The sequence below is a fragment of the Acipenser ruthenus genome, chromosome 1, assembly GCF_902713425.1.
Source record: "Acipenser ruthenus chromosome 1, fAciRut3.2 maternal haplotype, whole genome shotgun sequence".
Lineage (NCBI taxonomy): Eukaryota > Metazoa > Chordata > Actinopteri > Acipenseriformes > Acipenseridae > Acipenser > Acipenser ruthenus.
The window spans coordinates 78968800-78987091 of NC_081189.1; the positions used below are offsets into that span (position 1 = coordinate 78968800).

At 35.6% G+C, this 18292-nt stretch overlaps 2 protein-coding genes across 7 annotated transcripts in view; one reads left to right on the forward strand and one right to left on the reverse strand.

The window, feature by feature from the left end:
• Nucleotides 1-9425, reverse strand: part of kdm4c (lysine (K)-specific demethylase 4C) — a 221347-nt gene extending 211922 nt beyond the window's left edge. For 4 of the 6 annotated variants that reach the window (XM_059030251.1, XM_059030246.1, XM_059030262.1 and 1 more), the window contains exon 1: nt 9359-9425. In XM_059030251.1, the coding sequence (XP_058886234.1) occupies nt 9359-9364 (6 nt within the window). In that variant the 5' untranslated portion in view covers nt 9365-9425. Of the gene's footprint in view, nt 1-7860; nt 8022-9358 lie in introns of those variants that run through there. The other 2 variants (XM_059030260.1, XM_059030255.1) reach the window with 2 other exon arrangements.
• Nucleotides 9426-9430: 5 nt separating this feature from the next.
• The window catches only part of LOC117421167 (proteasome adapter and scaffold protein ECM29-like), a 43174-nt gene continuing 34312 nt past the window's right edge, over nt 9431-18292 (forward strand). The window contains exons 1-9 of the mRNA XM_034035203.3: nt 9431-9554; nt 11218-11348; nt 11458-11574; nt 12045-12163; nt 12572-12721; nt 13002-13173; nt 13650-13789; nt 14213-14294; nt 17008-17127. Of these exons, the coding sequence (XP_033891094.2) occupies nt 9533-9554; nt 11218-11348; nt 11458-11574; nt 12045-12163; nt 12572-12721; nt 13002-13173; nt 13650-13789; nt 14213-14294; nt 17008-17127 (1053 nt within the window). The 5' untranslated portion in view covers nt 9431-9532. The remainder of the gene's footprint in view (nt 9555-11217; nt 11349-11457; nt 11575-12044; nt 12164-12571; nt 12722-13001; nt 13174-13649; nt 13790-14212; nt 14295-17007; nt 17128-18292) is intronic.

An 18292-nucleotide genomic window follows, 5' to 3' on the forward strand; every position in this document is an offset into this window, starting at 1 on the left:
AGGAAGAGTGGGCCAAACTACCTGTTAACAGGTGCAGAAGTCTCATTGAGAGCTACAGAAAACGTTTGATTGCAGCGATTGCCTCTAAAGGTTGTGCAACAAAATATTAGGTTAGCGGTCCCATCATTTTTGTCCATGCCATTTTCATTTGTTTTCTTATTTACAATATTATGTTGAATAAAAAATCAAAAGCAAAGTCTGATTTCTATTAAATGTGGAATAAACAATGGCGGATGCCAATTACTTTTGTCAGTTTCAAGTTACTTCAGAGAAAATTGTGCATTCTTCGTTTTTTGTGGAGGGGTACCAACAAATTTGAGCACGTCTTTATATAGATATATACACATATACATATATATATACACACACACACACATATACATACAGTCTATATAAAAAAATCACTACACAACATTTTCAGGAAGTTGGGTACTGTTTAAGCGAAGCATTTCAGAATGACGTGCTTGCCTTTCTGTCCCGTGAGATTCTGGCTTGCTCTAAAGCAGTACAATGTATTTTTGTCCCAGATGGCTTTCCATAGAGATCACTATGCGTGCACGCACATAATCTGGTTTGTTTATTTTTAGCTGTCTAAAACTTTTAAATAGAGGATCAAAAGTGGCTGTGTTGATTCTGTGAATCAATCAGATTAATTAATTGATTAATTATCTCACATATCACAAGGAGCTCTTTCTTTTGCCATTTTTTTTAAACTGTCTCGCACATTCTGGTGAGACAGTAAGTAAGCGCAAGGTATTTGTTATTTGTACAAACATTAGATTTTTGTATCCGAATACATGTCAAAAAATATTAGTTAGAATATTCTGATATTTGTCCCAGCACTATTATATATATAACATTTTCGGGATGGGGACAAACTAAAACCTGTTCTGAAAAAAAATACAAGAATCAGTTGTGTGGCAGTATTCTGGAATTAATGTGGGGGTTCTAACCTTCAATGGTACTAATTTGCATGATTACTGGTGACGTCACCATAGCTACTTGTTTATATTTGATTGAAAATCCTATTATTTTACAGGTAATCTATATAAATGGAATAAATTTCACATGTAATTTAAAAATGCATTATATAGAACAGTAAATCATGTTTTTATAATTTGAATTTAAAAAATACACGTTGCTTATTTACACATAACTGATGCTGCTTGCGATATATATACAGTAAACTTGTATTGCAGCATCAACTGCAGCGGACTTAGGCAAAACAAAGCTGTATTTAACAGTCACCGTTCCAAGCAGGGGTGGGTCGGTATACCGGTTTTTATTCATTACGGTATTAATACCGTTCCTTTTATTCCACACCGCAATTAACGCATTTTTTCAACTGCAAACACGCTTCTTCTAAATCAAGCAATGGTACTTGTGGCCTTAGCAAAGTGTCTGAGGAAGATCGTTTTGTGAACGGATATTGTATTTTGAAGGAAACTGTCAACGACACAGAATACACGTTTGAATGGCTGCGTTCTGTTACCCAGAGCTTGCTGCGTCAGCTGCTCTTGGCTGCTGTCTTTCTGACGACACACCCAGCTTTTAGAGAAACGCCTTCTCCAAACCTTGCAGCGCAGCACACATTTTCAATGTGCTATATTTTGTCTGTATTATCAACAGTCAGTTTAATGTAATTGATTAACATTAACTTTATTGTACAATTATACATCACTTATCACAGATTTTATACATTATGTTTGTTTAAATAAATGATTTATTTATTTAATATAGCATTGACAAGGCTGTTCACGGCTTCATTGTAATGATAAAATGTTGTTCGCCTCCGCTAACAAGGTGGCAGCAGTAGTTTTAGTGTTTATTTGCAGTACGATGAACAGGTCACTCATGATCTCTGCATCGTCCCTTTGGTTCACAGCCGCAGCCAGCCTCCCAAAGTAACATTTGAAAGCTGCGTTGGGCTATGCAGAATCTGCACAGATTTCTGTGGGTGTTGAGTGACGTCTACAGCGCATCTTCGCAATTCTGTGCAGCACTGTACAGAAATGCAGAAATCGAAGAACACGACCAATGTCTCAAATAAAATTAGCACAGACCCGCGACTGCAGCAGGATAGCCTACTTATTATCGACGTAGTTTTGTTTAAACAAGTTATAACAGTATTCCAATTTTCTTAGGTAAGTGAAGAAATCTTTTTTTACAAACTCCACGTGTAATAATCATCAAAGCTTACTCGTGCAATGTCGTGACGTGTAGCTATAAATCCAATAATACGTTTTAGTATTAAACTACATTCTTTTTTGCTATACATATTTTATTGATCCGGTTGAAACAATAAAACAACTAATCTCTGCTCTTAAATAATAACCTGTGGTACATGTTTGTGTTTTAAGCAATAATACCGATCATTTCCAATTCTATTTACCATCAGCTGAACAAAGTATTTATTTATTTATTTAATTTTATACATTAAAATGTTTAACAAAATACAGCACCACGTCATTTTGAGCAAATAACAGATCTTAATACTGTGTAGTATAATATATATATATTTTTTTTTTTTTTGAATTCTGATTGTATTTATAAAAAAGAAATGTACCAAGTTATATGGCATAGTAAAATACTAAATACCAAATGTTTAACCCTTTATTGCACGCATTATGATAATAGAGTGGAAAAAAATAATTAGAATTTATTACTTAAATAGGTCCATATTGCACAAAAAAAAAAAAAATGTGAAATATATTTTGGGAAGTAACATTGTGCAATTGAAGAACCAACAAAAATAATTCAATTCATTGAAAATATTTTTTTTATTGCATGTTCTCTAACAAAATAACATTTTTCTGTTAACAAAATGAACAGTATTAACAGAATGAATGATGAACAACTAACAATTCTGGACACGTTTGCTATAGGACTACTGCGTGTGAAAATCCATAAAACAGTTATTTTCTGCAGAGAAGCAGAGGTACACTTTTGCGCCATTTGCACTGCACTTCTGACACTGTACATTTTATAAGCCCTTTGCAGCCTGGATTTTTGCATCTGCCTCTTGCTTCAGCAAAAACAGGCCAGTGTCCAGTGTTGTCCTGTTAAACTGATGTACAGGGCAATGGGGCTGCAGGTCCTCTTCGCTTCTTTTCAGCATGCTTCTCCTCAACATCTGAGCTTGGCCTTCCTTTGCGCTTCTGGATCTTCTTCTCTGCACAAAGACAAGCTGCAACTTCACATTTGAACTCAAGAAGACTAAGCTGCTCCTTCTTGGGGACTCTGCATTCCTGACTGTCTCTGCAGTATAGGAGCCATGCCTCTGCAACAGTCAGGTGTAGCATATGGAAGATTAACCGATGATACCATTTCCTGGATCTAATCTTCGTCCTGTACAATGAAATGAGAGAATCCAGAAGGTCCACCAACCCATGAATTCGTTATAAACCAGAACACCACTAGGGCAGGTCACTTGAACAACTTCCTTCTTCCTATCCCTTCTACCAACAGTAGGCGTTGGGTTGGCAGCAGCAAACATACTGTCACTGCACGGTTGTCATACCATTTTACTGCCCTGATGTTTAAGCTATTGACAGTTGCTTCTTTCTCTTGAAAGGTTCCCCTCCCTTATTTCTTCATCTCACCATCTGACATGAATGGACATCCACCCAAGCGATTGGATCAGACAGTCCCCACACTGAATTTTTCTCTTCTCGAGTGCCACTTGCAAATCTACACTACAAAATCAATTGTTGTAGTAGATCTTGTGGGAAAGGTTCTGTGGTACAATTGACACAAGTTTGAGGACTATGTTTCCACTTGCACCAATGTCAGGCATTCCATCAACTGGTAGAATTGGACCACTGTAAATATCAAAGTTGTAAACCACGCCATTGCTATCTGAGAGAACACATATTTTGTATCCCCAGCGTTTTGGCTTTTTAGGATTGTACTGTTTGATGGAGCTCTTTCCTTTGAATGGGACCAAATACATAATAATATAATATAGTAAATAAATAAAAGTAAAGCAATAGTATATAGTAATAATAAATATTCCTAATACAAAATATTCCCATATGTCAACAGTAAATCAAGTATCTCTCCATATCAAGATTGCACAATGTTACTTTCTGGATACATACCAATTTTCGTAAATTTTTCATAGTAAAACTAATATAATAATAAGTTCTAGGTATGAAAATAATCCTTTGCTTACCAATAATTATGAATCCAATTTTTCTTTTGATGAAAAAAGCAGAAAAAACAATGTAGTAGCATCAAATACAACACTCAAAAAGTTGGCCTTCAACCTTCCTGGTAGTACCACATTGTGGAAGTAAAATAAAAAATAATTAAGTCATATGACCAAATGGAAAGCTACCATTGGTTTATTTAGACTGTTACCTAAAAGAAACAGCATGCAACTACAGAACTGAAGCATTTTTATGTGTATTAAGCAACAAAGATTGGTTTGTTACCTTTATGTTACAATATGCAATACAGGGTTAAATCATTCCATGAAAGGAAGTGTCATTTGTTGGTTTTATTTTTGTGAATTACAACAATTTAAGTGATTTACATTAGTCTTTCGTCATTTTTTAAGCCTTATTTTATATGATGTACTGTATACCGTGATATTAAGGTTACCACGGTGTTTTATTTAATGGTTATCATACCGTGCAAATTTTATACCGTCCCATCCCTAGTTCCAAGCAGGTTATCAGTCACATTTTACTACTACTAAAAATATTAATAATAATACTAATAAAAATGTACGCTTGTTAAGTGACCCTAGAGATTGGTTATGCCTCCAAGATACGAGTCGCTTGCAGTTTGCATTCAACTTTTTTTTTTTGTCATCTGGGCATTTAACAAAAAAATCCCAAACACCAGGGGGTTTCTTTCAATACAGTTTACGCTACAACGCTTTGCCGTCGAGATGGCAAATTAAGAAATTAAAGGATTGCCTCTGGATAACCCAAGCTGGAGCGGGGAGGGGCGGACAGTGCTCAGTTTTTTAAATTAAAATGATTTATGTTATTGTATATTTTGTATGTTTCAAACATATTCTACCATAGCACTTCTCTTACACTGTCTTGTACACTAGATATTCAGAACATATTTTACTGAAGCACCACAGCCGCTATAGGTACCCCCCAGTGCTTTGGCTACTATACCCTGCTCCAATACATGGCAGCGGCACCATATAGACTTGCTACATATAACGATTTAGTAGTGGATTTTAATACAACAACGTTTGTTTACATAATAAGCATTATACAAATCAAAAGATGGAATGTTGCATGTAAGTGACATTTAATGTGTGCTTTATAGCATTCATACATTGTCAAACGTTTCTGTTACCAGAAAAAAAAAAAAAAATACATACAGTGCGTGAATACAACTTGACCAGCCTTTAAAGGTTTAAAACTACCTTCGAATTCCTGGCTAGTGAACGAACCTTCGACCCTTCGAACATAGCCCTACCGTGCAAATGTAGAAATATGTGTAAATAGGGTTTAACTTTTTTTTTAATGTCTAAGATTCTCTGAACTATCTGAAATGCAGCAAATAAAAAATACTTAATATTAATTATTTCTGCAAATGTTTAAATGAACAGAAACACAGAAATTCAGTCAAAAATGATTATGAATATAAAGTCTATTACATTTTTGTGTGTTTCAATAAAAACTAGAATATTAAATATGCACATACTATTTTTTACTAGTTTTGTAACGTAGCGTTAACAGTTTATTTTTACATTTTAGAAAACTGGCAAGCACAGCTGGTCCATTTTATAAATATACATATCTATAAACAATAAAAACATAAAAAGAATATAATAATTAGCCAAAATTATTATTTTTATAGGATATCTGTACTGGTTAGGGTTCCACTGCAGCAATGTTATAGAGATTTATTTTGAAGCAGGAAGCAGCGTTTGCAAAAGACTGCAAGCTTCTGCAAAAGATCTAACAACACTAGAAGACCTTGAAGTTGTGCTCATGCCTCTGAAAGGTTTACATTTAGTGGGGAGAAGTATGTCACAGTATCCTCCCCCCCACCTGTGTTAGTCTTGATGGTCTGCTTACACTGCAGGAGTCTTAGAGAGATGTGCCAATTTCACTGTAATTCTGCACAACAGCACCTTTCTTGATCTTCGCTTTTGTGTACTTATGTTAAATGATGCACACAAACATGGTAGCGTATAAAGCTTTAAGTTCAATTCTTGTGAATGTAAAGATTACTGACCATAAGTGTAAACTAAGCTCTCCAGCCCCTTTCAAACTGGCATGCTCTACCCGGGTCAAAACCTAACAGGACCCGGTGTCATGCGGGTCAGCTATGCGATTTCACACTGCTTTTGAGAAAGCAAGGTTGACCTGCGTGACAGACCCTAGTAGTACACAATGTCCTGGAAGCAGCTTGTTATGGATGCTTCAATCTAAGCTTCTCTGGATTGAACCGGCGGCCCAAATATTGATTTGAACAAATGTTTCTTCGTCCTTGCTGCAATCTGACTCATGGTATGTCTCAAGAAACAAAAATATGGCTAAAAAGAATAAACAGAAATGTTCCTTGCCGAAGTGAAACCTTCACGCAGGCGTGGCTGTTTTATTTCTTTGGCTGATGAACGCCCGTCATACTGAGGTGGGTCGCTGCGACTACGACCCAGGTTAAATTTCGATTCAATATTTGCTCCACTTGTCAGTATATTTATTTAATCAACTTTTTTTAAAAAAAGGTTATGAGAGTAAAAGTGTCTTGATGTGTTTATTTCCCAATTAGCTGTTACTCACCGTCTTTGTATTTTTTTTTTTTTTTTTTTTTTTAATTATCGCCTAACTTCGGCTCGGGACATTTAATGACACGAGCCAGGCCTTAGCAGATGTAATGCCATCTTTCCAATCTCTGGCGAGAGACGCTTCAAATAATTGCCATGCTAAAATACGAGCCTAAAGAAAGTATTCAACGTAATGGGAGTATTAAACAAAACAAAAGTAAGCTCTGTTTTGTTCAACTTTCACACCGACAAATATTAACTTTACCAAGCGAAAACTGTTATTAGCGAGTCAGTCATGAATAATGTGGGTTGGTCTTAGCTGTAAACACTGCCCTGTTTCACTTTTTACTCTTATCTAGTATTGCCGTCAAAAAAAAAACGTTGCGTATCCCTTCTGTAGCTATACAGTTATTTACCTATTCAGCTTTATTCTTGTCTATAGACATATTTATTATTTATAACAATACAAGGTGGATTATTATATTATCTAGACGTGACACAGTAAAAACAAACAAGTTACAGAATACAACTTAATCATCATGCATTTGTTGTTTTGTTCATTAAACACGCACATAGTGTCATTAAAATGCGCCACAAGCTCAACTCTTCTGCTGCTACCCAAGTTGTCCAAAAACGGCGACATGATAAGACAAACAAACAGATACAGGACTCCTGTCAGGAGACAGATGTGACACACACACTGTAACCCCACCACGGATGCAACATCAAATTAACTTATTCTCCCTTTGTCGCTCGTCCCCATTCCCTCACCCTGTTCTGTTCTCTTTATTTTTCTCTCATGGCACGTCCACATCTACATGAACAGCACATACAACTGTAAAGAAATAATTATACTGTCAAAACCAAACGTCAAAATTAAACACGTTGGTAGCATAGGCCCGGCAACGCCAAAAGCAGCTGACTTAACTGGAAGAACAGCAGAATACAACAACCCACTGAGCTGACACACTATGCTCTGCATTCACATATCATAACAATAAAACGATAACATTTTCAGTCAAAAATGCTGTTAATAACTGGACTGTGTGAACCCTTCACGTTGTAATAAACACTGGACTATTAGCTACAGTCTCCTGCAGCTCGCTGATTTATTTTACCTGTGTTTTTGACGGTGTTTGTGTTTGTTTGTTTTTTTCGTAGTAGTTCAAGTCCTCCGGTTAATGACAGCTCGTTTCCTTTGCTCTCTTCCCACCACGAACTGCTGCAGCCAGAGATAGGAAGTACTGCGCATGAGTGGTCGCATTGACATTGCCTCTAGAGGCACCAGTGAGAAAGTGCACTTATTAAAAGGAACAAGAAAATGATTATGAAGATGACTGCTTTTCATTTCCTAAATAAAAGGGAAATAAGTTACAGTACACCTGTATTTTGTACTGTATCTGTCCTAAATTTAATTTATACTTTTTACTTCAATGTTTAAATCTGATCAAACATTTTACATGTACAAAATGCCAAGTCTTAAAAACATTAAATAAAAATGGCATGGACAAGGATGCAACAGTGTTCCACGTTATTGTTGTGAGCTCTGTGTCAAAATTCAATCCACTATATTTTTGAATGACACGATCTAGGGTCAAGGTATATCCCAGTTGTAGATTGACAGTGGAGAAAATTACCTTTATTTATAATCACAATAGCACAACATGGTATTCAAATATGGTAAAATATCCATATACCTCGGCCTGCAGATTTTGGACCACATTTGAACACCGTGAAGTGTGTTTTTGTGCTTATAAAATGGCACCCCCACTCTACTCCAGTGATATGGTTGTTAAGTAAATTAGGCAGTGATTCTGAAAGTTCCAAGCCCTGCTGTTATGGAGGCATACCTCCACAGGTTGCAGAGGTTTGTACAGATTGGAACACATTTACTGGAATACTTGTGTCAATTTCCTAGTTTCTGTTATATATATATATATATATATATATATATATATATATATATATATATATATATATATATATATATATATATAGCATGTGAAATTTGTAATTAAACAACACACAACTTGATTGTCCCTTAATGATTCCAAACTGTATCAGATGAGACAAATGGGTTTAGTATAACTGCAAAAGTATGTGATCGGCAAATTGCCTACATATTTCTTTTTACTGCTAATCTTTTCTTGTAATTTTACATTCAAGTTATGATCATTCTAACACAACATTATTAATCACTGTAATAAAAGTATAGCAACATATGGGCTAGTCAATCAAATCTGAGAGGACTATAAGTGGACACTGTACCACTGGTAATAAAACTGTCAACTTTAAAAAAAAACGGTTAACAGTGCAGCCAAGTAAATGTACCACGGTAAACTGTTAACACTTCTAACCAAAATACAACAGATAGGTAAAAACGTACTTCTACGTCCCCAAACCAGAGATGGCATAACTTGACTGTACCAAATCAACTTCCCGCCCAAAGAAGAGGAGAATACAGGTCGGGATGACTTTACAATAGCTGCAGGTTTGGACTGAGCACAACACAGCTGCACATTGGCTTGCTTACACAAACATGGAGAGATAGGCTAGTATTTTCATTTTGGAGTCCTTCACTTTTTGTTTAATTTTTATTCCCCCCCTAAGCCATACCTTCATTCCAACTCTAAGTGGTGCTGTTGCGTTACTCTGGAACAGTTTCTGTAGTCTCAGCTATTTCTAAATATAAAAATAAAAAAAAAAGTCAAAGGCCGGTACAGTTGTGTGTTGCAGCTCTGGCAGCAGGACTGCTCTCGATTAAGTGTGTGAGGAAGTGTCGCTGCAAAAATGGCTGCTCAGGATGAGCTCAGTAAGTTATGAGTACAATTGAGAAACGGCAGTTTGAAAGTCGTTTATGGGAATAATTTACCGTGTATCTTATTTATTGTTAAAGAAAGAAATGTGTTTTTTTTTTAAAAAAAAAAGGCTGTGGTTTTGTTAACGCAAAGAGCGTCTTGTGCAGTCTAAAAAAAGACTAGGCCTAGTGCACAGTCATGATGTGAAAACAAAACTACTTTGTACATTGAAAATAATGGTTAAATTTTGTCCGTACTAATTTATTAATTTGGCAGATCGATGTGTATTTAGTAATTTCATCGCATTATTGGCTATCAAAATCAGATTTTTTAGCTCGTTTTTAGGTAGTGGTAGTCGTTGACGCTGCATGTTGAGAAATGTAAGGAATATAAAAACTAAACTACAACAAATAAAATACGCTTGCATTTCCCTTATCGCACAGCATAAAAAACGGCCAATATTGCAGCACATCACAATGCTTTTTGTTTATTTATTTATTTTGTTATTTTAATTACCTGATACTATTAAACTGTCCTTTACAAAAAGTTAGACAGTATTTGAATTGATACTGGAAATACATTTCCTAAACAATATCTTACAATCTCCACAATATCTGATATTAATAATAAACTAGACAGATTTTTTTTTTTTTTTATTAATCTCCTGATTACACGAACATTTAGTCGAATTTGTATTGAGGATATAGTACTTTGTGTTTTTGAACCGGTGGACGGTAGATTTGCTGCAGCCCATCCTTAATTTTTATGAACTGAGATAATCGCGACTAACAAGGACTTGCCTTACCAGCAGAGAACAGAATACAGTTTATAAACCCAGTGGTAGGAAACAGTTGTAGTATTTTGCAATAGACACAACATAAAAATGAACAAAGTAAACGTAATATTTCTCCAGTACAATTTGCCTTGTTGTGTTTTCCATTGGAATGTAAAATAACAAAACAGCTAAGTGTAATTGTTTAATTTAAGAAAATTGCTAGTTGTGCGTTTTCTGTCTGTTGTATGTTTACAGTGAATGTTGTTAATGGAACATGTTTGGCATGGTCAGTTTTTTAACATGTCCCTTTTCCAGCGGTACAGTATTTTTTATTTATTTATTTTTTTTTTTTTTTGTATTATTATTTTAATGTGCTACCACATATTTAGTGCTGGGATTTGTTGAAATCTGAAAACACTCCCTTTGCTGTCTCTTTATTTCTGCCATGTGGCTGGCTTTAATCGGAATCCCTGTTGAGACAGCTTAACATAAAAAGCAATGACAGTTTTATTCCCTTAATTGATTTAAAATAATTCCAGGTCCTTTTTAAATAGGTTACATGAGATCTGATGATCATTTCATAGTACAGTACAAGCATCTAGGTAAAATTAAGACAGTGTTTAGCACCTTGGTTGATCATGATCACTATTATTTCTGGGCTGTTGAAGGTCCAAAACATCACACTAACCTTTCTTTTCATGTGGAAACCTTATTCTGCTGTGGGGTCTGCAAGACAAAGTTTAGGCATGCTAGGTATACAATGAGGGGGAATTTGTGTTGATTTTATTCATATCATGTCTCACTGTATTTAGAGATCTCCAGCCTTCAGTTCAGTGCATTACATGTATCAGAAGTAAAACCTATTAGTGTATATTGTAAATTAATTATTGAATTGTCATCAGACCAGCTGGAGCGTGTCTTCCTGCGCCTTGGCCATGCAGAAACAGATGAACAGTTGCAGCACATCATATCTAAGTTCCTCCCTCCAGTTTTGCTCAAGTTGTCCAGCATTCAGGAAGGTGTAAGAAAAAAGGTAATTATTTTTATATTTTCAGGAGTGCAGTGCCAGTATATAGTGGTGTTTGGTGATTAAGAATTCTTGTATAATATTTCTATTTAATCTGTATTTTCTACACACGCAGGTCATGGAGCTGCTGGTGCACCTGAACAAACGTATAAAGAGCCGGCCTAAGATCCAGCTGCCTGTTGAGACATTACTGGTCCAATATCAGGATCCTGCTGCAGCCTCTTTTGTCACTGTAAGTAAACAATAGCATCCAAATTCTGATATACCATATCTGTTTGCATTGAATCATTAGATACTTTCCCTGTAGTGTTATATAGTGTACAATCTAAAGTTTCTCTGTCTGACTTCCTCGCACTTCTTGTTAAATATAGTACTTGGTGGTGTTCACTACGTTTTATTGTAGATTAAGTGTTGGAATTAGGGATAGTCAACACTTGGCACTGCTCGTGTGACAGGTCTAGAGTTCCACATACTGTACCATTATTATTGATATTTAAAAAATTAAAATGCGCTTAAAGTAATCCTCAATATAATCCACCAGTACTGTGCAATAAAGGTTGTTTGCATAGTACTGGCACTAAAATGTTCTCGGTCCATAGCCCAGCTTATCTTTAGTTTTCAAATCTAATGCAACATTACTGGGTCAAAGTAAAGAGGCTGGGTAAAAATGTGCCTTATTATTTCCATCCTCTGTTCCAACAGAATTTCACTATAATTTACATCAAGATGGGTTATCCTCGTTTAGATGTGGAAGAACAGTGTGAATTGGCTCCTACTCTACTAACTGCAATGGAAGGAAAACCACAGCCACAGCAGGATAGGTATTATTATTATTATTATTATTATTATTATTATTATTATTATTATTATTATTATTATTATCATCATCATCATCTCCAAGAGTCTAAAAGATTTAAACAAATATTTACATGTTTATATATTTGTTGTGGTGCACAGAACAGACCAATGAACAAAAGGCTATTTAACCTCTGACCACAGATTCCACTGGTCCAGGAAATTGAGATACTGGGCTACATTGTGTAATAATTTCTTCAACTGCCATGATTTTCAAGTTTTCAAAGCAACATGTGTCCTTTTATCAGGGAAAGTGGATGATAGTACATCTGATGAATAGACTTTGCACAGTTGTATCTAGGGTACACACTATATATATATTCAGTATTCAGGAATGTGTGGATTAACACAGAACTTATTTTTATTTTTTTCAGCTTGATGCATCTTCTAATACCAACACTCTTCAGTATGAAATACCCTTCAGAGCCATCAAAAGTTGCATCTCCCTTTATCCTTGTTGAGAAACCAAAGACTGTGCATTTGCTTCTAGATTTCATGTTAGATGTTCTTATGATGCCTTATGGGTAAGTCCATCTTTTTTGTCTTATTTGCCCCATTAATACCATGTTATGTTTCTGTAGTTGGTTGTACAATATAATGTTAGTAAAATATAGCACAATAGCTGAAAATAAGTAGATAAAATAAGTTAAGCTGTAAACACAATTAAGGCAGGCTGCCGCTTTTCTAACAAGTACTGCACGTGAACTTGATAGTACATACCTGTATCCTTGGTTTGACCTGCATAAAAGCAGTTAGTGGACAGTAGTAATGTATTTGATTTGAATCTTTTCTTCAATGTTGTAGGTTTGTTTTGAATGAACCCCAGAGTCGTCCTAACCCTGCCTCCCCTCAGAGTTCTGCGGGCAATGGTAGTGCCGGCGGTGTTGGAATCCCTCAACCACCACCTGGCATGAGCTTTTATGCTGCCAAACGCATCATTGGAGAAACACCATGGACTCCAGAACAACTTGAACAGGTACTAAAATGTGTGTGTATCATGTACATGTGTTATATTGTATTGATATTAAAAAAAAAAATAACAATGTACAGTGGTGCCCCCATAAGCATTGGTCCCTCAATAAAATCCACCAGTAGCATGAAATAAATGTTCATTTTAAGTGTGGAAACTTCATAGTTTTTGGTTCATAGCCCAGATTATCTTCAATTCTCAAATCTAGTGGAACATTATTGGATTGAGTTAGAGATTGGGTAAAAGTCTTCAATAATTGAACAGTTGGCACTTGTCTTTTGGGAAAAGATATCCTACAGACTTTTGCAAAAATCAGTTCTTGCGGGTCAATAACACTTTTCCTTATTAGGAACATAATTCAATTTAATTTTGGACTAATTGTACAAACAAAAAAAAAAAATTAGCCAGGAACATTTAGACTGCAAAATCATTAATTGTATTGATTTTAATTAATTATTATTATTTATTTTTTTTACCAACAGTGTAAACTTGGGATTGTAAAGTTCATTAAAGCAGAGCAGGTGCCCGAAGTTGAAGCAGTTGTGCATTTGGTAATTGCTTCCAGTGATACTCGTCACAGTGTGGCAACTGCAGCAGATCTGGAGCTGAAGAGCAAACAAAGGTAAGGGAAGTAATGCAGTATGCTGGGGGAGAGCAGCTGAATAAACCTTTACTTTATAGCATCCCTTCTTTGCAGCATTTTGTACTGTACTCTGCATCGTTCAATTATTGTTCATGGTTTTTGCATTGCAGCAAATCAGTTTATATGTACTAAAATATAAATTACTCATGAGAGAATGTAGAGTAATTTTGCAGAATTATGTAACTCATGGTAAACATTTGTTATTTTATCTGAAATGATGGCATTGTGTGGATTAGAGGTAAGTGATCATGGGAAATGTTAGCTAGGAACTAGATTGGCTTATTGAATACAAATTCTAGGTTACTAAAGATTCTGGATGAGAGTTATTTTAGTGTGTTGGTTTTTTGTTTTTTTTTTGTCTGCTGATTTGTTCATTGCATAACTCAATATAATCTTTTGCAGCATAATTGACTGGAACAATCCATTAATTATTAACAAGATTTATAAGGTGTACCTTGGGGATATTCCACTTAAAACAAAAGAGGTAAGATGATGTCATATGAAAATTACTGCTACGTTTGTTAAACTCTGCAGTAAATATCAACATATCAGAATTTGAGAGGCATGGGGGTAGATGTAAGGATACACGCAGTGATTTGCAGGTGCAAAACCCTCATAATGCTACCTTAAATCATGTTTAGCTGCCTTAAAGTCTGATTTTACCGGCTGACAAAAATGTGGCATATATAAAGAATGCTGTTCACCTGGCGTTCTACACCCGCTATCAAATTTGCACTTTGCCATCATCAATCCATTACAGTTGAAATGCATTCAGATGAAGAAAAGAGCATGGAATTGGGCGGGATCTGGATACTAAGCGGGTGCAAACATTATAATGTGATGTAAGGATTTTGCCTTGCACTTAGGCAATTGCTGACCCTCCAAAAACTTTACACCTCTTCTTACAAGGTGCAGACCATTGTAGAAATGAGTAATTAAGAGCTGTATAAAAGCACACACCTGCAGAGAGCTGCTGTGGTACACTTCCTAATGCAGCGACACTTTGCTGTTGTTGAGGAGGGGCAGAAACACGTTCAGAGGAGAAGGACAAGACGAAGAAGACCCTGCACATTCAGTCCCAGGGTCACTTTGTTTGGGATGCCGGGGGATGTGGTGCTAAAGCGTTCATCTCACTCCGCAGGTCATCCTAGACCTAATAGCTGAATTGAGGGATGAGCTAGACCGCAGCGTCAATGTGAACACAGCACATATGAAAGTGCTGTGTTCTCTGCACTACTTAGTCTCTGGTTCCTTTCAGACCACAGTTGGAATGTCTGGATAGCCCAATCCACTTTTTCCAGAGTGCTAGGCAAATTTCTGGATGTCATGCTGAAAAGGGCAAGCCAATACATATAATTTCCTAAGGATACTAGCATAACTGATTTTAGCTGAGGCGTTTCCAAACAACTGTGTTTCATGCTGAGTGACCTCAGCTGTAAGGACTGTGGGCTCCTTCTCAGAAAACTTTTCTTTTCCTTTCTGTGGGCCAAGACAAAACTTTGACAGGACTTTGCTGCCCTTCTTCTGAAATTTTTTTGGTTTGTATTTTTGTGCTCCACAAATGTCATACAGCCACTACTGCTCTCTCTACTCCTAACTCTGCAAGTGTGGCCGCTAAATAGACCGATGTGCTCATTGAGACCCTCATTATCAATTGCGGATCATTATTTGTGCGTGTGAGTAATTTGCATTGCTCCTAAGCTTACGTAGGACGCAATGCAAAATAATTGTCTGACCGCAATGCAATTTGAATTTTGCATCCGCAATTATTTCCACTGCGCCTATACTTACATCTGCCCCAAGATGTGCTTTATTCATAATTGAAAAGTGCCAATTTTCTCTAAGTCCAAACTAGTTGGGACTAGTCACTGTTTAGGTTAGTGATGGTAATCAGTAATATACAAACAAATCTGAGTCTGATGTTTCTTATGTCTTCATGTTTATATCATATTGTATAAAAAAATAACTAATTTAAATAAAACTTACAGCATGTCTCAAACTTTAGGTCAGTTCAGACTACTAGGGTTCAGTCTTCAGAATGTAAGTTTCTAACAGAGTAGTGTATATAAGTAGGCATATTCTATTCAGGCATAAGTATATTGGAAACCATAAAATGCTCCAGTATTTTGATATAATAATATGGTCATTTTTACCTTTTAAAATTCTAATTATATATCTGTTTGCTTAATGCTTGTGGCAGTGAAAAAATAGGAGCTGGTGAATATTTAAAAATTGGGTATTTTAAGTTAATGAGGACATTTCAGAGCAAAAGCACTCCGGAAGGATTGGCATATGTTTTATTTTTTTCTAGCACTACAAAATGATTGGTGTGGTGCCTGCACCTTATATTTAAGCATTCCCGTGAGTGGAGCTTGTGTATTTTTGTAAACCCGTCACATTTCACTGGCACATGGATTTCACTTGGCACATGGATTTCACTTTCAGCAATATGAATTATACAGATCACACGCTTTAGTGTCTTTGCAGCTGGTACACTGTATTCCATAATTCTCTTAATAAAGTTCCATTAGAGCTTTTGACTACTGCTATATTGTATAAAAAAAGAATACAGAAATTCTTCACATCCTTTTACTTCTTAAGTTAATGAGGACATTTCAGAGCAAAAGCACTCCAGAAGGATTGGCGTATGTATTATTTTTTTCTATTTTTTTTTTTTTTAATTATTATTCTAGTTAATGGTGTAAGGTAAGCAGACCTGGGGTCAGTTATAATTAAAATTACAGCAGTATTGCTTGCTGAAATTACAAATACAATTATGTTTTGTTCAATTACAGTTACAATTACGCTGCAGTAATTGCAATTATAATTACAATTATACTAAAAAGCAACATAAACAACTACATACTAACATGTTTATTTATTCTAAATACCCCAGCAATAATCACAGGTACAAATACAGAAACATACAATAACTTTTTTATTATTTTTTCAAACAATTGGGGTCACTAAAAGTGGTTGAAAATATAAGAATAATGACCGCTCAATGTAAAACACAACATGGAGCCGTGAATGATTAAGCTTGGAAAGGTGTGTCCTTATACAGATTATAGTTCTCCCTTGTTGTTTGCTAAATGCAATTAGGTTTGATTGCTTAAGCTGCTTCTAAGGTTCAACTACAATAATTACATATTACACAATTACAATTCTAATTGACCCCATTGATGTATTTGTTGCAGGGAGCAGCACTGAAACCAGAACTAAAGCGAGAGCCGGTCAGTACACGTGTTAAACTGAAGATCCTCCCTCATCTCCTGCGATCCAGGCTAGCAGCTGACACATTTCCAGCTAATATTCAGGTTGGCTTTTATTCCCCAGGAGAGTCTGTCTAGCACTACAAAATGATTGGTGTGGTGCCTGCACCTTATATTTAAGCATTCCCGTGAGTGGAGCTTGTGTATTTTTGTAAACCCGTCATATTTCACTGGCACATGGATTTCACTTGGCACATGGATTTCACTTTCAGCAATATGAATTATACAGATCACACGCTTTAGTGTCTTTGCAGCTGGTACACTGTATTCCATAATTCTCTTAATAAAGTTCCATTAGAGCTTTTGACTACTGCTATATTGTATAAAAAAAGAATACAGAAATTCTTCACATCCTTTTACTTCTTAAGTTAATGAGGACATTTCAGAGCAAAAGCACTCCAGAAGGATTGGCGTATGTATTATTTTTTTCTATTTTTTTTTTGTATTTTTTATTATTCTAGTTAATGGTGTAAGGTAAGCAGACCTGGGGTCAGTTATAATTAAAATTACAGCAGCATTGCTTGCTGAAATTACAAATACAATTATGTATTTACATCCTTAATACAATTACATGCTTTTACTTCTTGTTTACAAACCATTCCATCAGATGATATGTGATTCCCTTCACAGAGCCAATGATTTTCTGTTTCAAAAACTACAGTTTTCCGTTTAAAAAAAACAGTAATTTCAATTTTGTTCTGTTTTCTACTTATTACTTGACATATCTGCTTTTAACTTTCAAACTACATTGTTCAAGGCCAATCTGTTAGTTATTGTTGTTTGTGTTTATTGGAATCAAGCAACAGTTCATAAAAGTGAATACAAAATACACAAGTTTAAAAAAAAAAAAAAGAATTAATAATGAACGTCGACTAATAACGATACTGAACACCATTTTAAATGGCTAATACTGAAGTTTAATTTCACCTAATAATTCAAACAAGCGGCAGTGATTTAGCTGCTGTCTAAAGCACATAGCATACATTATACTGTTAGTAACTGATCTTAACATCATAAATACATCCTTACCCTAGCATTAGCATGTGGGGTGCAGTTTTCCAAAAATAAAAAATATCTTGACACAAAGCTGTGCAGTGTTTTACTACAAATGGGTGCATGCACTGATTTATCAAGAGGAATGCGTGCCTTGGAGCACATTTTAACAGTCGAGAACAAAATCTTCTCACACTTTTAGACTTTAACATATGAG